The sequence below is a fragment of the Cyanistes caeruleus genome, chromosome 1 (assembly GCF_971803275.1).
Source record: "Cyanistes caeruleus chromosome 1, bCyaCae1.hap1.1, whole genome shotgun sequence".
In the NCBI taxonomy this organism is placed as follows: domain Eukaryota; kingdom Metazoa; phylum Chordata; class Aves; order Passeriformes; family Paridae; genus Cyanistes; species Cyanistes caeruleus.
In genome coordinates, this window is record NC_141701.1 from 135,720,982 (window position 1) to 135,744,201 (window position 23,220).

General features: G+C 38.5%; 2 protein-coding genes across 13 annotated transcripts in view; both read right to left on the reverse strand.

Annotated features, from left to right (window-relative positions):
• The window catches only part of PRTFDC1 (phosphoribosyl transferase domain containing 1), a 47,656-nt gene extending 38,673 nt beyond the window's left edge, over positions 1 to 8,983 (reverse strand). For 8 of the 9 annotated variants that reach the window (XR_015278900.1, XR_015278903.1, XR_015278901.1 and 5 more), the window contains exons 1-2: positions 3,492 to 8,983; positions 16 to 122 (exon numbers count right to left, since the gene is read on the reverse strand). Coding sequence is in view for 5 of the 9 variants with exons in the window: in XM_086861288.1 (XP_086717414.1) it covers positions 16 to 122; positions 3,492 to 3,914 (530 nt within the window). In the remaining 4 variants the exon portion in view is untranslated. Of the gene's footprint in view, positions 1 to 15; positions 123 to 3,119; positions 3,178 to 3,491 lie in introns of those variants that run through there. The other variant, XM_023920154.2, reaches the window with a different exon arrangement.
• A 3,257-nt stretch (positions 8,984 to 12,240) lies between these two features.
• Positions 12,241 to 23,216, reverse strand: ENKUR (enkurin, TRPC channel interacting protein). 4 transcript variants are annotated; one of them, XM_086861343.1, is made up of 6 exons: positions 22,941 to 23,205; positions 22,141 to 22,210; positions 19,378 to 19,523; positions 18,011 to 18,228; positions 16,099 to 16,245; positions 12,241 to 12,625 (listed from the first exon to the last, which is right to left on the reverse strand). In XM_086861343.1, exons 2-6 carry the CDS (start codon positions 22,185 to 22,187, stop codon positions 12,452 to 12,454), a joined length of 732 nt encoding a protein of 243 aa, XP_086717469.1. In that variant the 5' UTR covers positions 22,188 to 22,210; positions 22,941 to 23,205; the 3' UTR covers positions 12,241 to 12,451. The 4 variants fall into 4 exon arrangements, with proteins under 4 accessions (XP_086717469.1, XP_086717479.1, XP_023775920.2 ...); XM_086861353.1 differs by lacking the exon at positions 22,941 to 23,205 and adding an exon at positions 20,987 to 21,069 and having other exon boundaries at positions 22,141 to 22,205; XM_023920152.2 differs by lacking the exon at positions 22,141 to 22,210 and having other exon boundaries at positions 22,873 to 23,216.
• Positions 23,217 to 23,220: the final 4 nt, after the last annotated feature.

Genomic DNA, 23,220 nt, shown 5'->3' on the forward strand with positions numbered 1-23,220 from the left:
TCAAGCTACACATACCTGTCAACAATAATGCCATGTGGAATGAGCACATATTCCAGGTCTCCATAGTAGTGCTGAGGATAAGTAAATAAATCCAGACTGTATCCAGGCCAATTGTCTGAAATCTGAATATCAAATAGTACTGTCAAGAACACTTCATGGTGTTTCACATTATGTAACTGATACAAAATCAGCATTCTAGTACACATTCTATTGGATTAATTTGTGTATCACACTTTCTTCCAGTTACAATTTACTATTTTGCTTTTCCCATTAATTATTTTGCTCCTCAGTATAACTCAGAAATCAAATGCTACAGCTTTTTCCCCATAGAGTGTGGGAAATGTCACTTGAAATTACAAACAACTAGATAGACAAAGGAAATATTTAATACTAAACTAGTGGCTAAAATAAATTTCTAAGCACTTTCAAACTCAAAGTGCAAATATAATATTGCCAGTAAGAAGGGATTCTCCAATGGAAGAATGGATGGCAGAATTAGAAGTCATAAAATTCTATATTAAATTTGTGTATTTCTAGTTTAAAATTACTTAAAGTCATAAACAAATAGCTAAGTATTCTACAGATGAAACATCACATGTAGAGAATAATCTATGTGGTTCATGGATGATATCTGTACAAATCTGTGAAAAGCTGTACTTCTTGCCAAAGGTGAGGTTCTTAATTTAGATGCCATCAAAGATAAGTGATTCCAAAATGTTTGCATCTCACGTCACTATAAAACTAGTTTGTAAATCCGTATATTTACAGAAACAATATTTTACAGACTTAATATACACTGGGTTTTTTTAAGTATCAGAATACAGAGATTAGATCTCAAAACATACAATGGTGGTAGAGCTTAAGAAGGTCAAACATCAGCCAACAGTTGAAGGCTTCAGAAAGCTATGAAATGCAAAGTCACCAGTACAAAAACTAAACAAACTCCAAAATAAAAGTTTTCCCTATTCCTTATGAAAGACAAGACCTGCAGGTTCACGAGGTATCTTGAAATCATTACAAAGCTTTGCTTCAATACTGGTTCAGGATAAAAAAAACCACTTACTATTTTCCTTAAAATCATATTCCTGAGGTCACACATAGCTTGGCTAAAGAATCTTGAGTACAAGGAGAAACCTGCCACTGTGCAGTGCATGTCTTAATGGCATTTTTGCTACAGATAGTCTTTAAAGAGCCATCACTGAAACCAGCCTACACTTACCATTCTACAGTAGAGCAATAAACGGTTTCTCACAATTCTGGCTAAGATAACATATTTGATGTTGAGCTGATCCTCCACATCCTCCACATCCCCCACATCCCCACTTCTTTAACTCAGACACAGCTCTGGCTCATGTTGTACTGAAACACTGTTCTTCCTTGTGGATTTTGGGTTGCTTGGGGGCCTTTTTTTTGTATATTCATTGATAGCTACAGACACCTTGACTGTTATGTTTTCTTAAATCTACCCAAAAATTTCTGCATAAAAAAAGTTATTTGTTGGCAACTGCTACTGAATATTTGCCCATGAAGGGCATGACTGGGAGATCACTGGAATCAATGAAAGCTTTTCCCCTGACTTACACAAGCCTTGAAACTACACAAAAGAAAAAAAGTTACTTAGTTGTGTTCCTCATTTCCATAGAAACAGGAGATTATAAATATCCTCCTTGGCGAGATTTCTAATTAGAGGCAAATCTTGCTCCAAAAACACTGCTAGTCGGCCTGGAAAGACTATTTTCCCATCCACTTTTTCAGTGTGTGGAGAGGCTGAAGCTTTTTAAAGATTTTGTAGCAATGAACAGTTTGTTCAAAGCATTTTAATGCAAACTGAAACAATTTCATTAAGTATTACAAACACCCACTAGCAATCCCTGTCAGTGTTGTTTACTTCTGCATTCTTGTCGAATTGAATGGTTTCAGTGTGATGCAGAAGATCAAATTAAATGGATAGAAATTGCTTCAGAACTCATATAAACCAATAACTTTTACTTGGGTTACAGTAAGTCCTTTATAAAACAGGATCAGGATGAAATTTTGATTCTCTCATTTATCCTTCGGGTTCTCTTGAACAGCAGAACATAAACAGTGTAACTCTACAATAATATTGAAGTTCTTGTTCACAAGTGCTCGCTGGCATTTCATAAATAAGATGAAATTCACATGTTCTTTCAAATTAATTATTTGTCTGATATAATAAGCCTATTTCATACTCTTCTTTCTTTTAAACAGGCACTTCTAAAGTTCAGGCTTTGCATGTTTGAATAGCCCAGCAGATATTCTTCAATAAGTCTTTACAAAAGTTGATGTGAATGAATATAGAAAGGACTACAAATACATGGCAATATCCAAAAGTGTTCCCTCAAGGCCTAAGAGAGAAGCTGAAGACATTCAATTGCAACACCCTTAGAAGAACATTGCTCATTTTCTCATCTGGCAAAGTGAGCACAGGTGAGGTGTGAGCTCAGTCCTCACCTCCAAACAAGCAAGAAACAAAGTGCAGCTTCTGTAACTTAAATGATGCTGCAGTGGACTCACTGCTGGTTGGGTTTTTGGGGAGTTGAGCAGAAAAAATTAAACCAGTGCAGCAGAACATGGTCACGCACATTCACCTCCTTCTTTGCAATAACCTCGTGTTGCTCTGGTGATATGCAGTCACCCACTTAAGGAATGACATTTATTACACAGGTGTCAGGAGAGTGGTTGATGTGTGGTGTTTCCAGACAGACCTCGAACACACAGAGACAGGTCCTTCAGAAGAAGAATGAGGGGACGCTGGAGTGGACAGTGCAACCACAGCCTACGCAGAGAGCCCTGGGCCATGATCTGGGCAGCTGACCCATGAACTTTCTGTTAAAATCCTAATGCCACATTAAAATAAGAACATACCTAAGGTGGTGGCAGTGATGGCATTTGCTTCACAGGAGAATCTGGTGTGTCTATCAGAATAAGGATCACATTCATTCATTTTTGCACCATTTATCCATCCCTACAGGCACTCCAAACGCACTGCCAAGGTTCGGGTTGTTTTCCACCCCAGAAAAACAAGAACAGCCCAACCCTCTTTCACGGCGCCCGCAAACCCCCAGGAGCCCCTCAGCGTTCCGGTGGGAGAAAGACACCTCGGGATACCGGCGGATCCTCATCCCCGGTACTCAGGGAGCGTGGGGAAGCACAGCCGCGGCCACAGGAGCCGCTCGGGGCGGTACCGGACCGTGCTTTCAAGGCGGAAGCCAAAGGCGCGGCTCAGCCCAACACGCCCGTCCCTCCCCGGCAGGGCAGCGGGACCGGCGGGCGCGGCGGGACCGGCGCAGCGTGAGGGGACGCGGCCCTAGCGCCAGCCGGGGGCCCGGAGCAAGCCGGGGAAGGGAAAGGCGCGGAGGTTCAGCACAGAGCGCCGAGGGGTAGCGGGGAAGCGGGCCGGGAACCGGGGAAGCACCGCGGTCGGCGAGGGGCGAGCTGCCAGGGTGGGCTGGGCCGCGCTCCGCATTTACCACAACGCCGCGGCCTCCAGCGCTGCTCCCGCCCTGCCCGGCCATGTTCCTGCGCGCGCCCGGCCGGGGGGCTGCGGCGGGGCGGGGCCGCGCCGGGGCGAGCGCGGCTGCGGCGGGTGAGGGGTGCGGGCTGTGGGGTGCGGGAGGGAAAGTGGAGGGTGCGGGATGTGGGGCGCGGGATGGAGGGTGCGGGCAGTGGGGTGCGGGAGGGAAGATGCGGGATGGGAAGGTGCAGGGTGCAGATGGAACCTGTGCGGGTATAGGTACGGTCGGGATGTGGAAAGGCTTGATCAGCGCTGGCCAAGGGGCCTGGCCTGGATTAAGGGTAATATTAAGGTGGTGTGGTTCAAACTGCCATTTTAACAGGATTTTCTTATACTCCAGGGAAGAAGAAAAAGAAATTTCCAACACTTCAGTAGTCATACTTCACATTCTTGCTGTCTTCAGGAGTTGCTGCTCCTTCCCAGCACTGTGCACGTGCTGGGGCAAGCTCTGTCTTCCTATTGCCCCCAGCCCATGCCCATGTTGCCTGTGCTCTCTGTGCAGTTGGAGGTAAACAGATCAGGTACCAGGAACAATGCAGCTTCCTGCCACCCACTTCAAATTCTGTTAAAATTATTAATAATATTTTACTTTCACTGCCTCACAGCCTCTCAGATGAGAAGGAGCTTGTTTTTTTATTGTCTTGCTCTGATCATTGCCTACTTTTACGTTCTCATGTTAGAAGTTCAAACTTGGACTTGCTCCATCCTTTTTGTATCCTGTCTTTTGTTTAAAATGCCAACAGCCTCTCTGCCCACTGTGGATAAAAATAGAGCTTTTCACTTTCTTAAAATTGAAAGCTGGTTATAATTTCTAGTATCAATCTGTCAAATACACAGCTGGTAGAATTCCACCATTCCTATACTAGAAAATATTAAAGGAAGAAAAAGTTGCTTTGAGGGGAGACCTAGGAATAGTGAAATATTCTTAGTGGTACCTGAGGGGCTCTTACCAGCCAAGTATGAAACATTACAGGTTGGTACACTACTATTAGAATGTGGTCATGGACAGTTCTGGTCACAACAGATGAATCCAGGGAGCAGTTATGGGTATGTCTACACAGGGAGTTCGGTGTCCAATGTGGACAAGTTTTAAGGTGCATCCTGTTAATGCACTTACATTAGCACTGATAGGACAATTCTTAGGAATCTGGTGTTAAGAAGGCTCCTATAAAATAATCACTAATTGAAATCTGGCAAAGTACTATAGCAATTGAAGATTATCTTGTGATAAATGCTTTGTTTCTTATATGAAACCAGGGGTGTTTGCTTTTTGATGAATTAAGGAACTATTCTTTAAAGAGCTATTGCTACAATAGACAGCATGTCTGAAAGAACAAAAGACAAGGTTTACAAAGTGTCAGAAGTCCACTTCAGAATACGTCTGCCTCAAAGTGGTGCCTCTATGTGAAGACTGAAATGTGCTGGAAAGAAATAGTTCCTGTTCACAGTGCTGTAAATAATAAATAGTGAATCTGATAAACAGCATATGCAGACTTGTAGGCAAACCTACACAAATAAAATAAAAATATTTTGGCAAAATACATAAGAGATTTTCATAATGGACAAAATCCCTAAACAGATTTGCATTTCCATTACATCTCAACATTTCATACAACTATTGAGAAAGAAAGTTTCATCTGATCTTTGAGTTAACTCCTCCTGATTTGTATCCACACTTTCCAGGATTTGAAGACTCTTCATGTCTGAAAGAATGCCTCCTAAAGCCCATATTTGCCCTAAAGCTAGTGCAATTAGAATCAGTTACCACCAAGTTACCAATAAAGCTACTGTTGCATTTATGTCACAGAGCTGAACTGTATGGATCTGAACCTATTCAGACTACAGTTAGAAACTCAAATCAGTTCTGCTACTGCTATATGACAACTGTTTTCTTCTACCCTTCAGACTAATTGGGTTACAATTAACAGAGCTTTCTGTATTTTTAAACCATATTCTTTATCAGACTACTGCAATACGAGAGATTGTTCTGACTAACTACAGACAGAAGCTTAATGCTTTGAAAAGCATTAACATCAGCAGGACACTAAAAAATAAATTCCTTCAGCATTGTGCTGGAAAACTTAAGCAGGAGATGTTTGTTCTTCCCATCAAGATTGGATGAATGTGTTTGTCAGGTCTTTGTTTTGATGTTCTTATCTTCCAGAAATTTTACAGAGCTTGCTTAAGAAGTGTAACGAAGTGTCATGTCTTGCTAATAACAATAAATATTAGTAAGGAAATGAAAAACTAGATAAATTTAGCCGGGGTACACTTGGATGTGCTTGACTGTGTCAGCAGCCACACGTTCAACCCACAAAGCTGTTCTCCATCGAATTTTTTCATTGGCATAAAACAATACATTTTGTTTAGTTTTGCTGCAAATGAGACAAATTCATGGTTCTGTGAACTCACAGAATTAGTAGAAACCAGAATTAATGAGGTTCTTTGTGCATTATGGAAATGCAGCTGCTAAGGAGTTTATTATGGGGGAATATATACTTACTGAATGTTTACCTTTTTTTTTTTACAGTATGGACTGGTATAGAATGAATGAATTTACAGTAGACTTTCAAAACTTAATTATGGTCAAAATATGATTGGTGAAAACATGATATTGGGCTTAACTATGAAAAAGCCTGTAAACATTCTGAAGAATGTTCTTACTATCTTTGTTTAGCTGTTTGTTTATGAACTAAAAATAGGAGGAAAAGAATAAACATTTCTAGATATACAACCAGGGGAAATGATCAAAGGGGAAAAGAACAAAGAAAATAAGGGTCGATAATACTAACAAGTAGGACTGGGTAGGTCTGGACACATAGCCAAGAGCCATAAAGGAGCAGATGGAAGAAGCGACACACAGAGAAACAAAGCAGGGTTAAGACTGATATGCAAATCCCCTGTGAATATATTTATGTCTTTAGCTTTTACACAACTTTACCATTTCAATTAGACATCTATTCCTCTCTTACTGTGTTGCTGATAAAAGGAGGACATATCCACCCTTTCAGAACTTTAATGTAAAGAAATACTGAAAATACTGGGGGCAGGGATATGCCAAGAAAGCAGTCCAAGGCAAATATTATGGAGTTACCTAAGCAACCTTTGCATTATGTATACTGCTTCTAAGAAGCTATAACAAACATTTGACAACTCAGTTTAATATGTAAACACCAAAACTAGACAAGAAAAGCATGAAAATCCAGAATATTTCAAGAGGTACGGCTTACCTAGGTAGAAGCTTGCCAATTAGGGGGTGAAGTAAGAGCTCTTTTTCTGGTTCTGCCTGTTGCTGCAGCTGTTATGTGAACAGCAGAACTGTAAACAATCTTATCAAGCATAAACTTGCATTTCTTAGTGGTTACAAGGTAAGCTACAACACACATACACACACACCCAATTGTGTCAGAGAAAGACATTTTTGGGTAAAATGGTTCCTGAAGAGATTATTAAATCCAAAAGTCTAACATATGTACAGTACTTTAGGGCATGTTGGAAACAATTCCAAATTATTTTCATATCCAGTTTTAATATATTCCAGAATTTTGAGTTCTTGTGTATAACCTGAGGCAGTGACCCAGTCCATAGGGTGGCTGCTGGAGACCCTGAGTGCAGCAGAACATGTCTGGCAGACAGTGTTCCAGACATCTGGGAGACCATGAAGCAGGACTTCAAACTATTTCCCTACAATCATGAACACAGGGAGTCCATGAGAAATACTGCCCCATTAGCAAGGCTAGAGTGCATCCTGTGATGTGCAGCAGAAAAGATGCACATTGTTCTTTGTGACTCCTGTACTAGAGCAGGTGACAGAATGGCACTGCAAGCTGGAATCTGGCTCCTGTCCATCTTCAATTTCAGCAGCATTACCATCATTTTAGAGGAATTGGAAAGTTAGGCTTTGAAGCAGCTGCAGCATCTAAGATCTACAAGGGAAGCTTGGCCACAGTTAATCTGTACTGAGTCTGTGAGACTGACTTAGGCTTTGAAAATTAACTGGAATAACTTTGATACAAAGAAAATAGCTAAAAGTTGCCATTCAAGATGTTAGTCTATTTCTTAAAATATTTATAACCTCCAAATCACTGTTGGGCACTGCTTGACAGAACCCTGGGCTTTGACTTATTTGGTCTATGATAAACATCTTTAATACAAAACTACGTTTTTGTTTGTTATTAATCTCACTGTGCCAAACGAGAGCAGCGAGAGCTTTGCTTTGCAATTTCCTGGCTCCTGAAGATACCCTTCCTGCTTTTCAGGTTCATGTTATTAATATGGAGTCCTTATAGCTGAAAGAAACGCAAACAGAAATTTCCTCTTGTCCTTCAATACTAGAATAAACTTTATATTCTTTATAATATTATGGAAATATTTGCTCTAACCAGCTATTTAGAGGCAATGACGTTTGAATGATAAAGCACTGTTTTCAAGGAATGCTGCTCACATCATATCCTATGACAAATTCATCATGCATGACCATGAAAACTAGTGAGGGAGTTGTAACTATGTGGTGGGTCACACCCAATGTAATGAATTTAACTGTTAGAGATTGTTTTCTTTTTAAAGAAGGTTGTTCACTTGGCTTCATCCCTCTTTTTACATTATTCTTTTTCCTCAATTAAAACAAATCTAGGAAAGTCTGCCAAACTAAATAATTCAGAGTGTCTTAAACAACTAACCAAATAACATTTTAAAGGGTTTTTTTCCCCCAGAATAGCTCAGTTATCTTTGATTTAATTTTGTATACTTCACAGCTTGCCTAGAATTAACAGTGCAGTAACAAAAGTGTATTGAAAAAGGGAGTCTGGTCTCCTGTAGCATAGGACAGTGACTGTTCATGGCTGGACAGCCATGTGCTCTGTTCCAGCACAGAATGGCCCACTACCTGTGGGTGCTGGAATGCTGGATTTGGACCAATTGCTGATTTTATTGTTTGTGTACAAGAGAAATCATTCCTCCTGAGCAAAATGTGGTTGCTTCTCCCTTGTGCAATGCTTGGGGCCCCATACTGAGCACAACTGGAGTTTTTTCCTCTTAACAGAGAATTACTACACTGCTTCCTCAGCTTGAATATGGCCCTCAAAGCAACATGAGATCCTTTAAAATGTACCTCAAAGAACAGTTCTAGAGGTACTTGTCCATTTTTAAAGCAGCTAATTCAAAATTATGGAATTAGAGGGTTGAGTCACCTGAATATGGGGGCTCTAACCTATCAAGACTAAATTAATCATTAATTTTAATAATTATGAGTAACCAATAGCTTTTAAACTATTCCATAGTGCTGTTTAGGCTCAAATCGTAGTTCTAACTTTAGGCACACATATCCTGTATTTAAAACAGATGGGCTCAAATTGCATGTCAGAAATCACAAAAATAAGAAATGCAGCATTAAAGGTTACCAGTGAAAAAGCTAGGTATAAGTCATTTACCATTGCATTTCAAAAACATGCTATGACAAAGACATGAATAAATCATATTGCTCCAGGGAGTAAGTTAAGTGCTTTAAATCTCATTTCTCTTCCTTCAACTCCTACTTTCCAGTTGCTGAAACAAATGAAATAAGAGTTCTTGGAAAACAGATCCTTTTAGTAAACAACAAGATGCTTATTGCATGGTCTTCATGCCCAGATGATCATATTTGTTCTTAATTTTATTATAAGCACACAAGAGCTCTACTAACAGAAAATTGTGTCAGACACTAAGCAAAGAGGGAAAACCACAATCCATATAACAGATAACAATTTAAGACAAGAAACAGCAGACTACAGTACCAGGGGAGTTCAAGGAAACTGCCCAGGTCAGCAAGATTAACCCTTATTTCAGCTCACCAGCAGCTCAGCTGTTGTTGGTGGGCACCACTGCAAAGGACATTTGAGGAAAGATTTGAATACGAAGTTATTCCAGTGTTTGCATGTTTCTGTGAATTTCTTTGTGTTGTGCATGAATTAACACCTCAGGTTAGTACTGTGACTGAACAGAAGTTCACTCTCTAGCAGCATCAACAAGACCAGCATATAGCTACTATTTGGCTATGTCTGCCTGTCTACAACTATTTCTGGAGGTACAGTCTATAAAAAAATTCTGTTTCATAACTTGGTGAAATAGAAGTCTCATTTATATCAGCACCCTTTAAACAGTAAAAAAAAGCCTGCAAGAAATAACTCACGTTGCATTCCTACCATAATGCCACTGATTAGCCTGGAAGGTGAAAACCCTGAATTTACTCATATTCTATTTACATAACTTTGCATGACTAGAAGGAACACAGGAGGAAGATTGAGATGGTATGAAAAACCTTACAGTCTAGGCATTCATGTTGTTATGTGTACATCACCACCTTGAATGGCCACTCATGGAAGAAATGGCTGCTCCTCCTTGGCTTGGTCAGGCTCAATACACACCTGGTTCCTGGGGTGGACAATGCCAGCCAGCTGCAGGGCTCAGCAGCTGCCTTCCTTGACTATGGGAAACGTCAGATGACCTTAATAACAGGGTTTGCCACCTGTCTCCTTCTAATTATGTCATTAATATTATAAGCATCCTAAAGCTGAGGATGAAAGTGTGGACTGAGGCTGGAATTTATCTAGGATCCTATTAATCTGCATGTATGTGAATTTTTTTTTATCTGAAAGATGTTTGCCTTCATTAAGGCTGAAATTATTAGATATGTTGTGTTGCCTGAAATGTATGCCAGTGAAAGGAGTAGATTTTAGCTTTCTGGCAGAGCCATCACAGCTGCAGTTTCCAGTATCGATTTTCCATAAAAATATACCAAGGGTCACAACATGCCATCCTACAAAAGAACCTACCTACAGCAACTATGAAAAATTAATTCAGTGGTGAATTTATCCTATTTTTCCCACTGAATTTTGGTCTTACTGTTTCATGAGGGGAATGAGGTTACCCCTCTGCAAGGAAGGTTTTGAAGAACTGTCCCAGACTCAGTCCCCAGGAATGCATGCAGAGCCCAAAAAGCCACCGTGGTCCAAGATCAGCCACATGGAGCCCACATGCTCCTGTCAGAGCTGACGCTTGCTCGAGGCAGGTCTATCGGAGCCATAAAATCAGGAACTCCCTCTGCTTCTGACCATGCCATATCTGATCCCTTCCTTCCTGAATATAAATAGTTTCATTCTCAAGAACAGCCAGTGAGATATTCATCATAATTTCACGTTGCTATTTTTAAAAAATAGATACGCAGCTTTGTCATGCACAACTTCCAACAGGAAATCTTTTCAGTTTGTGGGAACGTAACTCTTACTGACCAATAGATTATTCATGCCCCATTTTTCATGTTTTATTATGGTTATCCAATTTGAAATTACCAATTTTATAATTATGAAGTACTGAAGCATTTTGGTTATAGTCTTGTTATTTCATTGATTATTAGTAACTGACTAGTGAATTTAAAGGATGTTTCAACTGGTAATGCTAATTTTTAGTCTGTGGACAGGCTTGTTTCTGTTAATATTTAATAGCTTTTATGAGGGAAGAATTCTGTCAGAACAATTGAGTTTATTCGCCTTTTAAATTTTGTTACACCAATGGTACCTATTAGTTGATTCATGAACATTATACTTTCAATTACTGGCTTTTCCTGAATATAAATAGATACAGAGTTGCATTCTTCGGATTCTGCAAATTTATTTTGTCAAACTTCACAGAGAATTAAGCGTAGTTTTGTTAAAATATGCAGTGTGTCATTCTTTTGAGTAAGAAGCATATCAAATCTGCAGCCTTCTTCCAGCTTACATCCTTCAAAAATAAACATGATTGCTTAACAATAAGTTACAAATAAGAAAATACACATTCCTGCTCACCCACATGTTCCTGGTGCATGTCCTAGACAAGTGTAATATACACAAGAAATAAAACCTAGAATCATTGTGAAGTTTTCAAAGCCATTCCCTGACAAATTTAGGAAAGGAACTTAATGAATGGGAATACTTGGCTTTTCATAGTTAATTTCATATTTTTCACTTTATCCTTTGCTGATGTCAGATATGAGGATGTCACATTAGCTGCTGGTGGTAGTGATTGATACAATACAGAAAAAGCTGTGTTCTGAAAGGCTGAAAAAGATCTTTTCTAATCTAAACAATACCTACAATTCTATGAAGAAAAGCTGAAGCAGTAGGAAAGAAAAACATTTTTCCTTCTATGCAAACAATTGCAGTAGAGTGTGCTGATATAATTTTTGTGTGAGTCTTGACTCAGATGCTTGTATATTGCTTTCATTCTAACAGTACACACATAATTCCAGTCAAAACACATTTTTCTAATTTAATTGCAGATTTACTGTAGTATTACAGAATTGTGTACTTGTAAAAACACACATGTGGTGTCTGTATTGTGTGAAGTCTGTGTTATTACAGGTTTCCACATTGAAAATGGGTTTTGTTAACAAAAAATGAGTACACAAAATGTTATGCAGAAGCCAAGTTATTTACAAATACAATCACTCAAGCTTTTAAGTAAAGCATAACATCTCTTTAATATATAGTCCAGAAGCCATTCTATCCTGAAGTTATATTTACCAAGCTGTCTTCAGCAGCCAATTATTTCCCTTTGCTTTGGCTAGGCAAGGAAAGATGTATTCCAAACATATGAAACAGTGTTTTATATGCTTTCTGAATGATGTTTATAGAAATCTTAGTAGTTAATAAAAATTACAAAGAATAATAAAATTAATTCATTATTCATACTCAAAGTTTAGTTAAGCATTTTATTTCTAACTCTTTTGGGGACTGTACAGATGAGTCATATGTAACAACTTTTCTAAGAAGATACATACTTAGTTGAGCATTTCCTTCTAAATAGTTGACAGTAGCATCTTCTAAGAATTTAGAGAGGCATTTCTTGGAGATGCAGGGATAGAGAAAAAGGAGAAAAGAGGCAGTATCTGAACAACAAGCCTTACACATTTGCAATGTAGACTCTTTTGTGCTTCTCGATTGCTGCTATGTCATGCTCCAGTTGTTTCAGCTTTAATTCCAGCTCTTCTTTATGCATCCTCTTGTACATGGTGTCTGCTAGTATTGGAAGACGTTGATATGCATTATTTATTTCCTCCCAGTTCTTTTTCAGTGCCTGGTACCATTACATGAAAAGGAAATACATGAGAAAAACTTAAAGTAAGAACAATATGTACATAAACTACTTGATTTTTTAATTTATATGACATTTGCCAAGTGTCACTGATAGATAAGTATATGAATAATGTGTAATCATCTTAATTGAACCTTAATTAAATCTTTGAGAGTTACAATACTTGGAACTCCAGCCAAAATTCAACAAAATTTCAGGCCATCTCACCACCAGCTTAATTTTCTGTAATTGAGACTTTGTTCAGACCACAGTCACCAAACTGATTCCACAGCACTTTGACTTCCATAAACTACTTTGAAAAAACTCTGAATAATTGCATTGTCCTTCTAATCCACATTGACAGTAACAACTATGGGCAATTTATTCATTAATTGGACTAAAAACCCTAACTGTCACTGACCCTATCAACAGTAATTTCAGCAACTACTACCTCTCTTGAATGTTGCTGTGCAAAGAATTACCTTTCTAGATAAAGTGAACATATATAAAACCTTGAGATTAAAATTTTGCCTAAAAAAATTTTAAATGCTATAATCCAAAACTTATTCATAAACCTGTTAAGCTGACACCAAAGACAATACTTTTATCCACCAATATAAACTAAAAGGAACCAGACAGTGGTAGAAAAATAAAATTTAAATCTTGCCTTTGTAACCTTCTTACAATTACTGCAATTATTGCTCTTACTTTCTCTCCTCAAAATTATAATCAAAATCTATACATTCTACCCACATGTAAGTGAAGATTTAGTAGAGTTTATCCAGTGCATCAAATGTCCCCTGAAAACTATATGGGTGAACTTAAAAATAACAACTAACAAGGAACTGAGACGGCAATCAGTAAATAACACGCCTATCAGTGAGAAAACAGTTCTCCAAAATGTTTATGGCTCTCAATTCTGTCACCTTAGAGGATATCACAAAGTATCTCTAAAAATAAAGAAGTTAAGTTACCCTCTTTTGAACCAAAATTTTCAGCTCTTCTCCATAACTAAAACTGGATTCAAATGGCACCCTGATTTTATGGCACACTGTGATTTCCAACTTCAGGTCCTCCATTATTATTAAACATTTTTCTCACAGTCTAGATTACTGATGAACATACTGAAGTTAAATTTAGAGGGTTTATTTTTGTACATATTTATCTTTGAAGACTGTTGTTTCTATTTCAGAACTCAAGGGCTCTTGTGCTTAAAAACTTGACTTTTGTTAACTGTATAAATTGATTTACAGAAAAAAAATGAACTCTCCTGCCAACACTAAGAAAAATGTAATCTTTAACATGAACTAATATTTTAACAATTCAAACCAGTGTAGTTATTGCATAGCAATTCATGCTTTTTGCATATTCATATTAAGCATCTAAGTGTTGTTCGTAAAGGTTATTCCAACAATCTTCATATACAAATATCTACATCAGCTTAGAAACCTTACTGCTAAATGTGAAACTCAGAGCAACAAGGATATTTATCTACTGTCTTGTAATCTTGTTATCTATTTGTTTTTGCTATCCGAAGTTGTAATGTACTTTCATAAGATTCATAGTCTACCAGGCATTAAGTACAGCTTACAAATATATAGGCATAAAAATAAATCTCATCTTTTCAAAAACTTTCATAGAAGAGTCATTCATAGATTCTTGAAATAATTCTTATTTGTGTAGATTAGTAAGAACTGGCTTGGAAATAATTGAAAACAGAGAATTTTAAAGCATTAGAGCATACATTCATCAAATTTGCTCTATTCCTACAAAGTGGAGAGATCAAAAACAGATCATGACTCTATAAAAATCGCCTTCACACTTCCTCCAACATTGTAATATGCTGACCACTATTCCTACAGCTAGATCACAAACTGAATATCCAGCTCTATATATGGAATTCTAACACATGCTGGATCAGTGAGAAATATGTACTGCATTTATCAACATTCTCTTTTATTCTCATAAAATCCCAACCAAAGTAAGCACAATGAAGAGTTAAAAAAAATGCTGACACAAATTACTTCTCTTTATTTTTCTAAGGTCATGATTTTAGTCTCAGGCATTTATTGCCATGTACTCTTTCAAATCAGATAGTGCACATGTGTTCATTAGCTATGTCAATTATTTTAAAGGACAGAAATTCCCATATGCCTACAGCTGAGCACTGGGTAGAAGCCACATACCCTGGGGACACTAAATCCTCCTGACAATATAACTGTATAAGTGACCCCATGGAAGTGCAAATGTTTTTGAAAAAAAATTAAATACTGAGTTACTAAAAACAATCTAAAAACTGGAAAAATTAAAAAAATATTCCAGTGCATTCCTGTATTTGAAAAATACAGAACATCATTTTAATCAAACTAAATGCAGAACGGTGAGCAGCTGAACTCACATGCCTTTTTTGCACAAAACTTTTTGTTATATAGTTAACTTATTGGACCATCAGCTTGTCCCATGCCTTTCCTACTATAAAAATGTCTCCATCTTCTTCAAAACAGCATGTGGTTTTGTTCCTTATACTGCTGTCAGTGCAATACCCTCACCTCTTTCCCATACTCCTTCCTAGCTTATACTGCTTGTTGTATATGCAAAAACCATTGTGCTGGACATTTCAGACCTTGCCAATTAATCAGTTCATCTTTCAGGCAAGTGAGTTAGACACTGTTTTCTCTCTAGATATTTTTTTTTGTGGGCATTCAGCATCTTTGAGCTGTCCATCTATCTATTAATTTGTTTCAGGTGGATGCCAAGAGCAGGTTATTAAGGGACAGACTGATATATAGATATCACAGTCATATAAGCTTCATTTTCATAGGAAATTTGTCTATATTTTTCTCAAGAAAAATTCCAGTTCTAGGGATTTACTTTTAAGGATATACTTTTAAGATATCTCTTTCATGCTCTGCTTCTTTTATGGTAGTAAATGGTAGTAATTCTCTTTAGAAAGTATTGTGCAATAAAAACTGTAGGAAAGACAGTATCTAGAATATCTTAACAAAATCCAAAATTTTCAGTCATAATTCTATGACTATATTGCAATTTAATTCTGTTTTCTTTTTTTGCCACTTCTTAAAGAAAGCCATTATACTTTAATCAGCGAAGTCACAATGTGAGGATAGAAACTGCCAAGAAAAGGAGCAATATTGTGCATTAGGAAAAAAATTGTATTTCTCCATTAATAAATGTCACTAAATCCATATTGGTGATTTTCTGCTCTTTGAAGTTTCACTGAAATTCCAAGTCATTAAGGTGGATAAGAACCAAACAGAATGGAAAAAAATTAAAACTGTAACTAGATCAGTCCCTTTCAGTTGTATACAACTGTTCTACAGCTCCATCTAGTGAAAAAGTAGCCAACTAATTTGTTTCACTTAAAAAACAAAAACTGGACTTTTATTATTTATATGAACTTACGCTACCTTATTTAATCTTTTGGACATGTTACTAATTACACTAAATCAAATATGCACCTTTAAAATATTTGTCCTTTCTTCCTCAGATAGAGTTTTCATGGCTTTCATCTTGAGTTGCTCCAAAACACTAGCCTGGTATTCTTCCTCCTCTCTCTTCATTTCTTCATTTCTCCGTGTCACATATTTTGGTATAACACCGTAATTCTATAAGAAGAAGGAAGAAGTTCCTTATATGTGCTTTTAAGAAGGAAACAAACAGATACCTGTCATCCATCCATTTGCAAAAGTAGTTTGAAATGACAATTTGTGCTACTCAGTAGCACTGATTGTGCTATTAAAATCCTAAATCACCATGTTCTTTAAAGACATGATTACCTTTGTAGTCTGAGAAAAATATATAAACAGCTCCCTTCCATTTCTTTTCACAACCTTAGAAGATAACAGAATCCAGAAACCAAAATGTCTATTTACAAGAACTGATGGTTGAGCAAGGAGTTTGAAACCTGTTCATGACATTGAGCTATTTTACATTTTTATATGGTGTCAGCTTCTATGATTGGAAACATTCCTTAGCGAATTTCTTTGGAAGTTCTGCCTGTATCCTGAATTTTTCTGAGCATTGCAACATACAAGAATACACACATGAAAATTGGACTAATTAAGAAGGATAAACTATCCCATACTGATCTGTTTCTGTGAGGAAAAAAATAACTTCTGAATATGCCAGAAATTCTTGGGGAAATACACCTATTTTGTCTTAAACTTTGTAAAATGAAGCTCCTCTAGCCAAAAGATATCAGAGTCTACCTTTTTTCTACTAAATGCAAAATTATTCACTAATCTTTTATTGTCAGGTAGCACCATGACTAGCATTGTTCATATACATGTTTATCCATGGAAAAGCACTGCAAGGTTCTTTTTGGCATCTTCTCTGTCATGAGTTCTGTCTTATGTCATCTCTTAATGCTGTCTCATGGGTTACATGTTTAGATAAACCAGACTATTGATAGATCTTATTTTCCTGGGTAGAGGATGGACTGCTGTGGTGAACAGAGGAGGTTGTCCTTAAAAGCATGTCAGCTCTCCCAAGCTCTTTGCCTTCCAGAGCTGTCACAGGTAGGGGCCTACTTACCAGTTACCCTCAATAAGCTGCTGTTTGCTTTCCTGAGCAGTCAGTATGCTACCACTGGCTCCCTGAATAGGAGGGGGTCTGGAACAGCTACAAGGTCTATGCCACCCAGACTACAACTGATTATCACACCCCTGAGAAATTCTTCCTCCTTTTAAAATAGCAGAACCAGAAGAACATGACCATTGGTTGGCTCATCCACCATCTGTGAAGAAGGCTGTTGCTGACAGGCTTCAGGAAACTTTTTGGAATGCTTTCATCCTATTGTGTTATCCTTTCAGTGGCTATCAAAGAAAGTGAACTCTTCCATAAGAAGCTGCATCATGATCTGAATATTTTCTCAAGTTGCTTAAAGAGATTTTCATCCAGTTCCTCACCTTATTGGGTGCTCCATAACAAACACACTTCTGACAGTCGCTGCCTTTCCTCTGATCTTGACTCACAACCTCAACCACCCTGTTGCCAGTTTCATCGAAAAACTCCATATATTTGAACGGTTCTTTCATTCAAAGGGCAACCCTCCTTCTCTTCTTCCCTGCCTGTCTTTTCTAAGCAGCAAACATTGATTCATCACAGAATTCCATGTCTCCCCATTAGACACTCCCTGGGTTCCCAATGCAGGATACATGCCATTGCTTTAGGACAATCATTCTGCAAATTTTTCTGGCTGACAGCATAAACAAATGAAAACAGAGAAAAGGCAAGGCATAAGTCTAGAGCCAGTGATTTCTTCTTGATGAATTCAAGAGATCTAATATGAACAGCCATGGTATCTATGCAATAGTGAACTTAAAATAGGCATTATGAATAGCATTTCCAATATAATTTAATAAAACGTACCTTTTTTTTAATGTATTTTGGAAAAAGTCCTGAAGGTTCAAGGAGATATTTATCTCCCTGTCTTGTATCAACACAAAAATGCCGAGGCTTTTTAGGCTCCCCCTTGATAACAGCAACTGCATTTTTATTTATAAAATTCTTTTTAATGCGAATAACGGGGTGGTATGTCCTGGGTGGCACTGGTGGAAGCAATTTTTTAGAATCCTGTTCTTTTTTTTCTGTGAATAGAGCACATAAACATTCTCAGCAATAAATTTGAAGAGATTTTCAATTTAATATTATAACACTTTTCAAAAGGGAAAAACTGTACAGAATTACATAAAAATAGAAACCTATTATCTTACATTATATACATTTATTATATTCTAGTAAGAATTTATTAGAAAAATAAACACCATCTACAATGAAAGAACTGCCTGTAAATGAACTGTGATGCATGTTTGGCCTAGCAGAAGTTTCATAACCTAGGAAATACCATGTTGTTTCAGATGGGTTTTCCTTATATGTCACTCATTTCCTCTTAGCTGCAGTAATACAGGACTTTTGTCAAATGTAATTATAATTACTTTTAGTAGAGGTGCTCATTGTCAGAGCCCTTGGGTAATAATGGTCTTGTCCAGTCTCACCAGGGGCACCCACCCCGCCCCCTCGGGCTCAGGAACCCCATTTCACTTGTCAATGCCTGGATGAGCTGTCTCAGGTAGGTGGATTCCACATAGGAGCTATGTGGATTCAGTGGAGGGATCTGGCCTGTAACCTGATTTTGCCTGATGGTCAGTGGAGCACTGACAGAACAGACTTTTCTCACCACCCCACTCTGCTGGCCTGCCTGACATGGTGGGACTGCACTCTCTTGGTGAGGTCTTTGCCTGGCCTGCATTGTGGTTGCCCTCAATGTTTGACTCATCTCTCCTTAGGGAAGAGCCCAGCTCTTGCTGCTCCCTAATCCTTGTAAACAACTTCAAATAATCCTTTTTCCAGAGAATATAGAAACTCTTCCATTTTAGTGTAATCTTTTCTCCAAGGCACCAACAGAAATAAGTAGCATCCTGAGTAGTCTCACAGTGAGTGATTAGTAATTATTTCCCATCATATTTCCCACTAGACATAACTCTAATTCATGATCATTACCAGAAATAATGATTGATCCAAGTGAGTACATGTTCTTCTTTGGCAGTAAATAAGTGTAATGTCACAAGTGACAAAGCTCATTCCTACAACAGCTGATTTTCTGATACTTAATGCATAAACCAGTATTTTTGTTTTTACAACTAATAGGTGGCCATAACTTAGTACTGTAGGACACAAAGACTTAACTCTACCGTAAAAAATACATTTCAATGTATATATTCTCTGTCTACACTTACTTGGTGCTATCTTGGGTTCCTTGGAACGTTTCTGCAGAAAATCATTTGGAGACGGCACTGCAACTTTTGCTGGCCCCATAGTTTTCCACTGAGATTTATTTTTCTCTGCTTCATGTTTCACCAATTCTCTGAGTTTGGCAATATACCTTAGAGGTTAGAAAATAGCCAAAAAGAAGTTAAGGGTCAGAAAAATATTCAAAATAGTTCTTCAACTTTTTTGCAGTAGCTCATGGTAAAAGCTTAATCTGTTTTGTTTTGTACTCTCTCCCAAATAAAGACTATCATTCACACAGCCTCCATGCAAGGGCTAAACCTAGTAGTGCACTGACAAATGAGTTTTCTGGTTCTGAAGTTAGCTTCCTTCTTCCTTCTGCTCTTGCGTCTCTGAGGTCAGGATTATCACACTTGGGGAAATAAATACCAAATATAAATGCTGAACACAGACATTCTGAAATCCATCAAAACCTAAATTTTGGAAATAAACTTGAGTATTGCTTGCATTAATTTCTTATGATACGTGGTGTGATTCTTGGAGTGTCCTGTGCAGGCCCAGGACTCAATTGACTCAATGATCCTGATGGCTCCCTTCCAACTCAGCATTATCTGTGATTCTATGATTTATGCTCAAGAAAAGACGTCAAATGTAGTCGAGAATTGTACAGGATGTCCTTGATCATCAGTTTTTCGTATTACTGTCCATTGTATCACTGTCTCAATGTTCCAGCTGAACCATCTGTTACAGACTCTTATGAGAGATGAGATGGGTGACTGCTCTGAAATAGCACAGCACACTATTACACAGATAGGAGTTGAGATCCTGAACAGTAATCAGTGGTGGGTCTGGCACTGAAACAGCTGATGTGAAAATCAGTAAGGGCTCAGACATGAAAAGCTGTATGAACATGGTATGCACACACTGCTGTTTTGGTCTAATGTTGCATATGGCATGATAACTTCTGCTTTAATCAGCCAAACGCTGATCATTAGCTGATTGGCAACATCTTGACTCTATCTGAAGGATGGAGCTGTCACAGATGTTTGCCTGAGAAAGCAGAACTCCCTGTTCCCTCCCTGTACTTCTATAATCTGTCCATCTTCAGGAAATATATTAATTTATGGTAGACAAAAGCTTATGAAAAACTGTGCTTATTTTACAGAAAAAATGTGTTTATGAAAGAAACTATGCCATGTTTTCAAGTAAGGATAAAAAAGAAGAGCAAAAAAGATTATATCTAGTGCAACCGACTCTATGGAAATACTGAAATAGGAAGAAAGAAACCATGTAATCCTGGGTCACTGAACATGTATCACAGTAGCAATACTGATAAAAGCTCTTGTCCATGAGCTGTAAATGTCCAATAAATGTATTTGTACCTGATCATAACATTACAACATGTCAGAGGATTTCATTAAAATTGTGGACTTATTTTGTCTTTTGGAGATTTGGTCTCCAAAATCAGAGAGAGGATTATCTGCACAAAATTATATATACTTCCTGAAATACTTCTAAGGAATGAGGTTTTATTTTTTTTTTTTCTGTTAAATTCATAGCAAACAGCTATAGACATTGCACAAACCCACCAAACTGATAAATAATAGTATTCCTCACCATTTTCTAGAAGTGGCATCATGAGCACACAGGAGAGAAAGGCACTGGCTTTATGCAAATTTTGACCTAGAGGGGTTCATAGTCTTGGAAAGAGAAAATGAATGAGAAGACATTGAGAAGACATACTGGCATGAGGTAAAGACATCATTTGTAGACAGCTATAGACATTCCTTAGAACAAAGAGATGAGGCATCTGTTATCTTTTCAGTGACTTTCCAGACCAAGAAAGCAGCTCAATATCACAGGGTTAGAGAGGGTTGCAAGGGAGAAAACATAAGTTATGGGGAACATCAGGATCTAATCTGTTCATCATTTAGCAAGGGAAAAAAGACAATACATCTGTAAGAAGACAGAAGAACATGAGAGATGAAGTTGACCTTAGGGGTCAACTTGGGATATCAAAGTTGGGGGAAAATGAGAATGTTTGCTGTGGTTTCATGAGCAGTCAGTTCAGTACCAGTCAGTTGATAATGAAATAATATTTCATTTGGAAAAAAAAAACATACAACAAAGTAGATTTGGTAGACATTAGTTAAACCTGGTCAAATCACACAGAGTCAATGGTCCTGTTACCAGCTGAATATTTGTCACATTGTGAACCTAAGCTGCAAGTGTGATAACAACAGAAGTCAATGAGATCAGAAGGGGATTTAGTCAGATTATATCTAAGCCAAGAAATCTGTTGCCTAAACTGAACCTAATGGTCATGGAGTACCCAAATCTCTGAGTGGTATTAAGTCAGGAGTAGATTTAATGTGCATGCTTTGCCATATTGTCCTTTCACCTTCCTCTGTCTTCAAAGTATCTCTGTCCAAAACTATATCCATTCACGATGAAAACAAACAAAATTTAAAAATCTACTATTACATGGGAAAGACTCAGAGTTAGGAATCTCACAAGTCTGAATCCATTTACCTGAAACAGGATAACTACCTTTGTTCTAACGAGTGTCACTGATACATCTATTTGTTTCAAAGCTATTGAGTTATGACCTACCCTTTCACTAAAGATGCTAAGTGTAACAGCCTTTTACATAAACAGGGACTTGAAATAAACAGCACGTGTGCATAACTTTCAGCAAAAGGCCTTTTCTTATATTTTTTAAGTCAAGATGTAAGAAAGGGAAGCAAAAGAAATAATGTTAGATGACACACCTGAAACATGGAAAGTATGAAAACTGGAAAGTCCACCTTTTCAGCATTTTCAGCTGCTCACTGAGTTGTTCTAAGTGCAAGCAAAAAAATATGTCATCTAATTCCTGTGCACAGAAGGAGCTTTGCAAATTATGAACAAGATGCCACTGGAGACACCAAATTTAATCATCACCTCTTGGAGTACACTGTAAACCCTCAGATCACAGAATCAATGAGGTTGGAAAAGACCTCTGAATTACCAAGTCCAACATCTTATCAACTAGACCATGGCACTGAGTGCCGCATCCAGTTATTCCCTTAAACACCTCCAGGGACAGAGACTCCACCACCTCCCTGGGCAGCCCACTCCAGTACCTAATCGCTCTGTCTTACGGAGAATCTCTTCCTAATGTCCGATCTAAACCTGCCCTGGTGCAGCTGAGGCCACGTCCTCTTGTCCAGTCGCTTTTTTCCTGCCTAGGAAAAAAGGCCAACCCCCAGCTGGCTACACTCTCCTGTCACGCAGTTGTAGAGAGTGTTTGGTCACCCCTGAGCCTCCTTTTCTCCCGGCTAAACTCCCTCAGCTCCCTCAGCTGCGCATCACACTTGTGCTCCAGACCCTTCACCAGCTTCGCTGCCCTTCTCTGGACACACTCCAGCACCTCAGTGTCCTTCCTGACGTCATTGACTCGTTAGGAGGAGGAGCAACTATGCAAAAACTAGTTTGTTTGGGGTTTTTTTAATATGTGTTACCTGTTAGGTGCATTTCCTTGCCAGAACCAGCCACCCAGCCCACCAATGGTTCCGTCACAACCACATACCCGCCAGGTTTGCCGGGCTGCTCCGGCCGGGGCGGGGGGTCACAGGCACCCTCCTGAGCACTCTGCGTGGCCATGCTCCCGCCGCGGGAGCCGGGGCACGGGCAAGCGCCCGCCTGCTTGTAGAGCTCTGGACGCGGGGTATTCTCCCGCCTCGGGGGCTTGGACAGGGGAAGCGCCACCTCACCGAGGGGCTCGGGGCGGGGCCGGCGGCTGTTGTCAGTTACCGGGGAAACCCGTCAGGGGAATGGCGTCATGAGGGGCGGGGCCTCCGCCGCCACCT

Coding starts and splice junctions, on each gene's coding strand:
- ENKUR (XM_023920150.2), bottom strand. CDS start 23,014: ATGGCCACGCAGAGTGCTCAGGAGGGTGCCTGTGACCCCCCGCCCCGG. Junction 18,229..19,377: donor GGAACCCAAGATAGCACCAA/GTAAGTGTAGAC, acceptor CTCTATTCACAG/AAAAAAAAGAACAGGATTCT. Junction 16,246..18,010: donor CAAAATACATTAAAAAAAAG/GTACGTTTTATT, acceptor TTCTTCTTATAG/AATTACGGTGTTATACCAAA.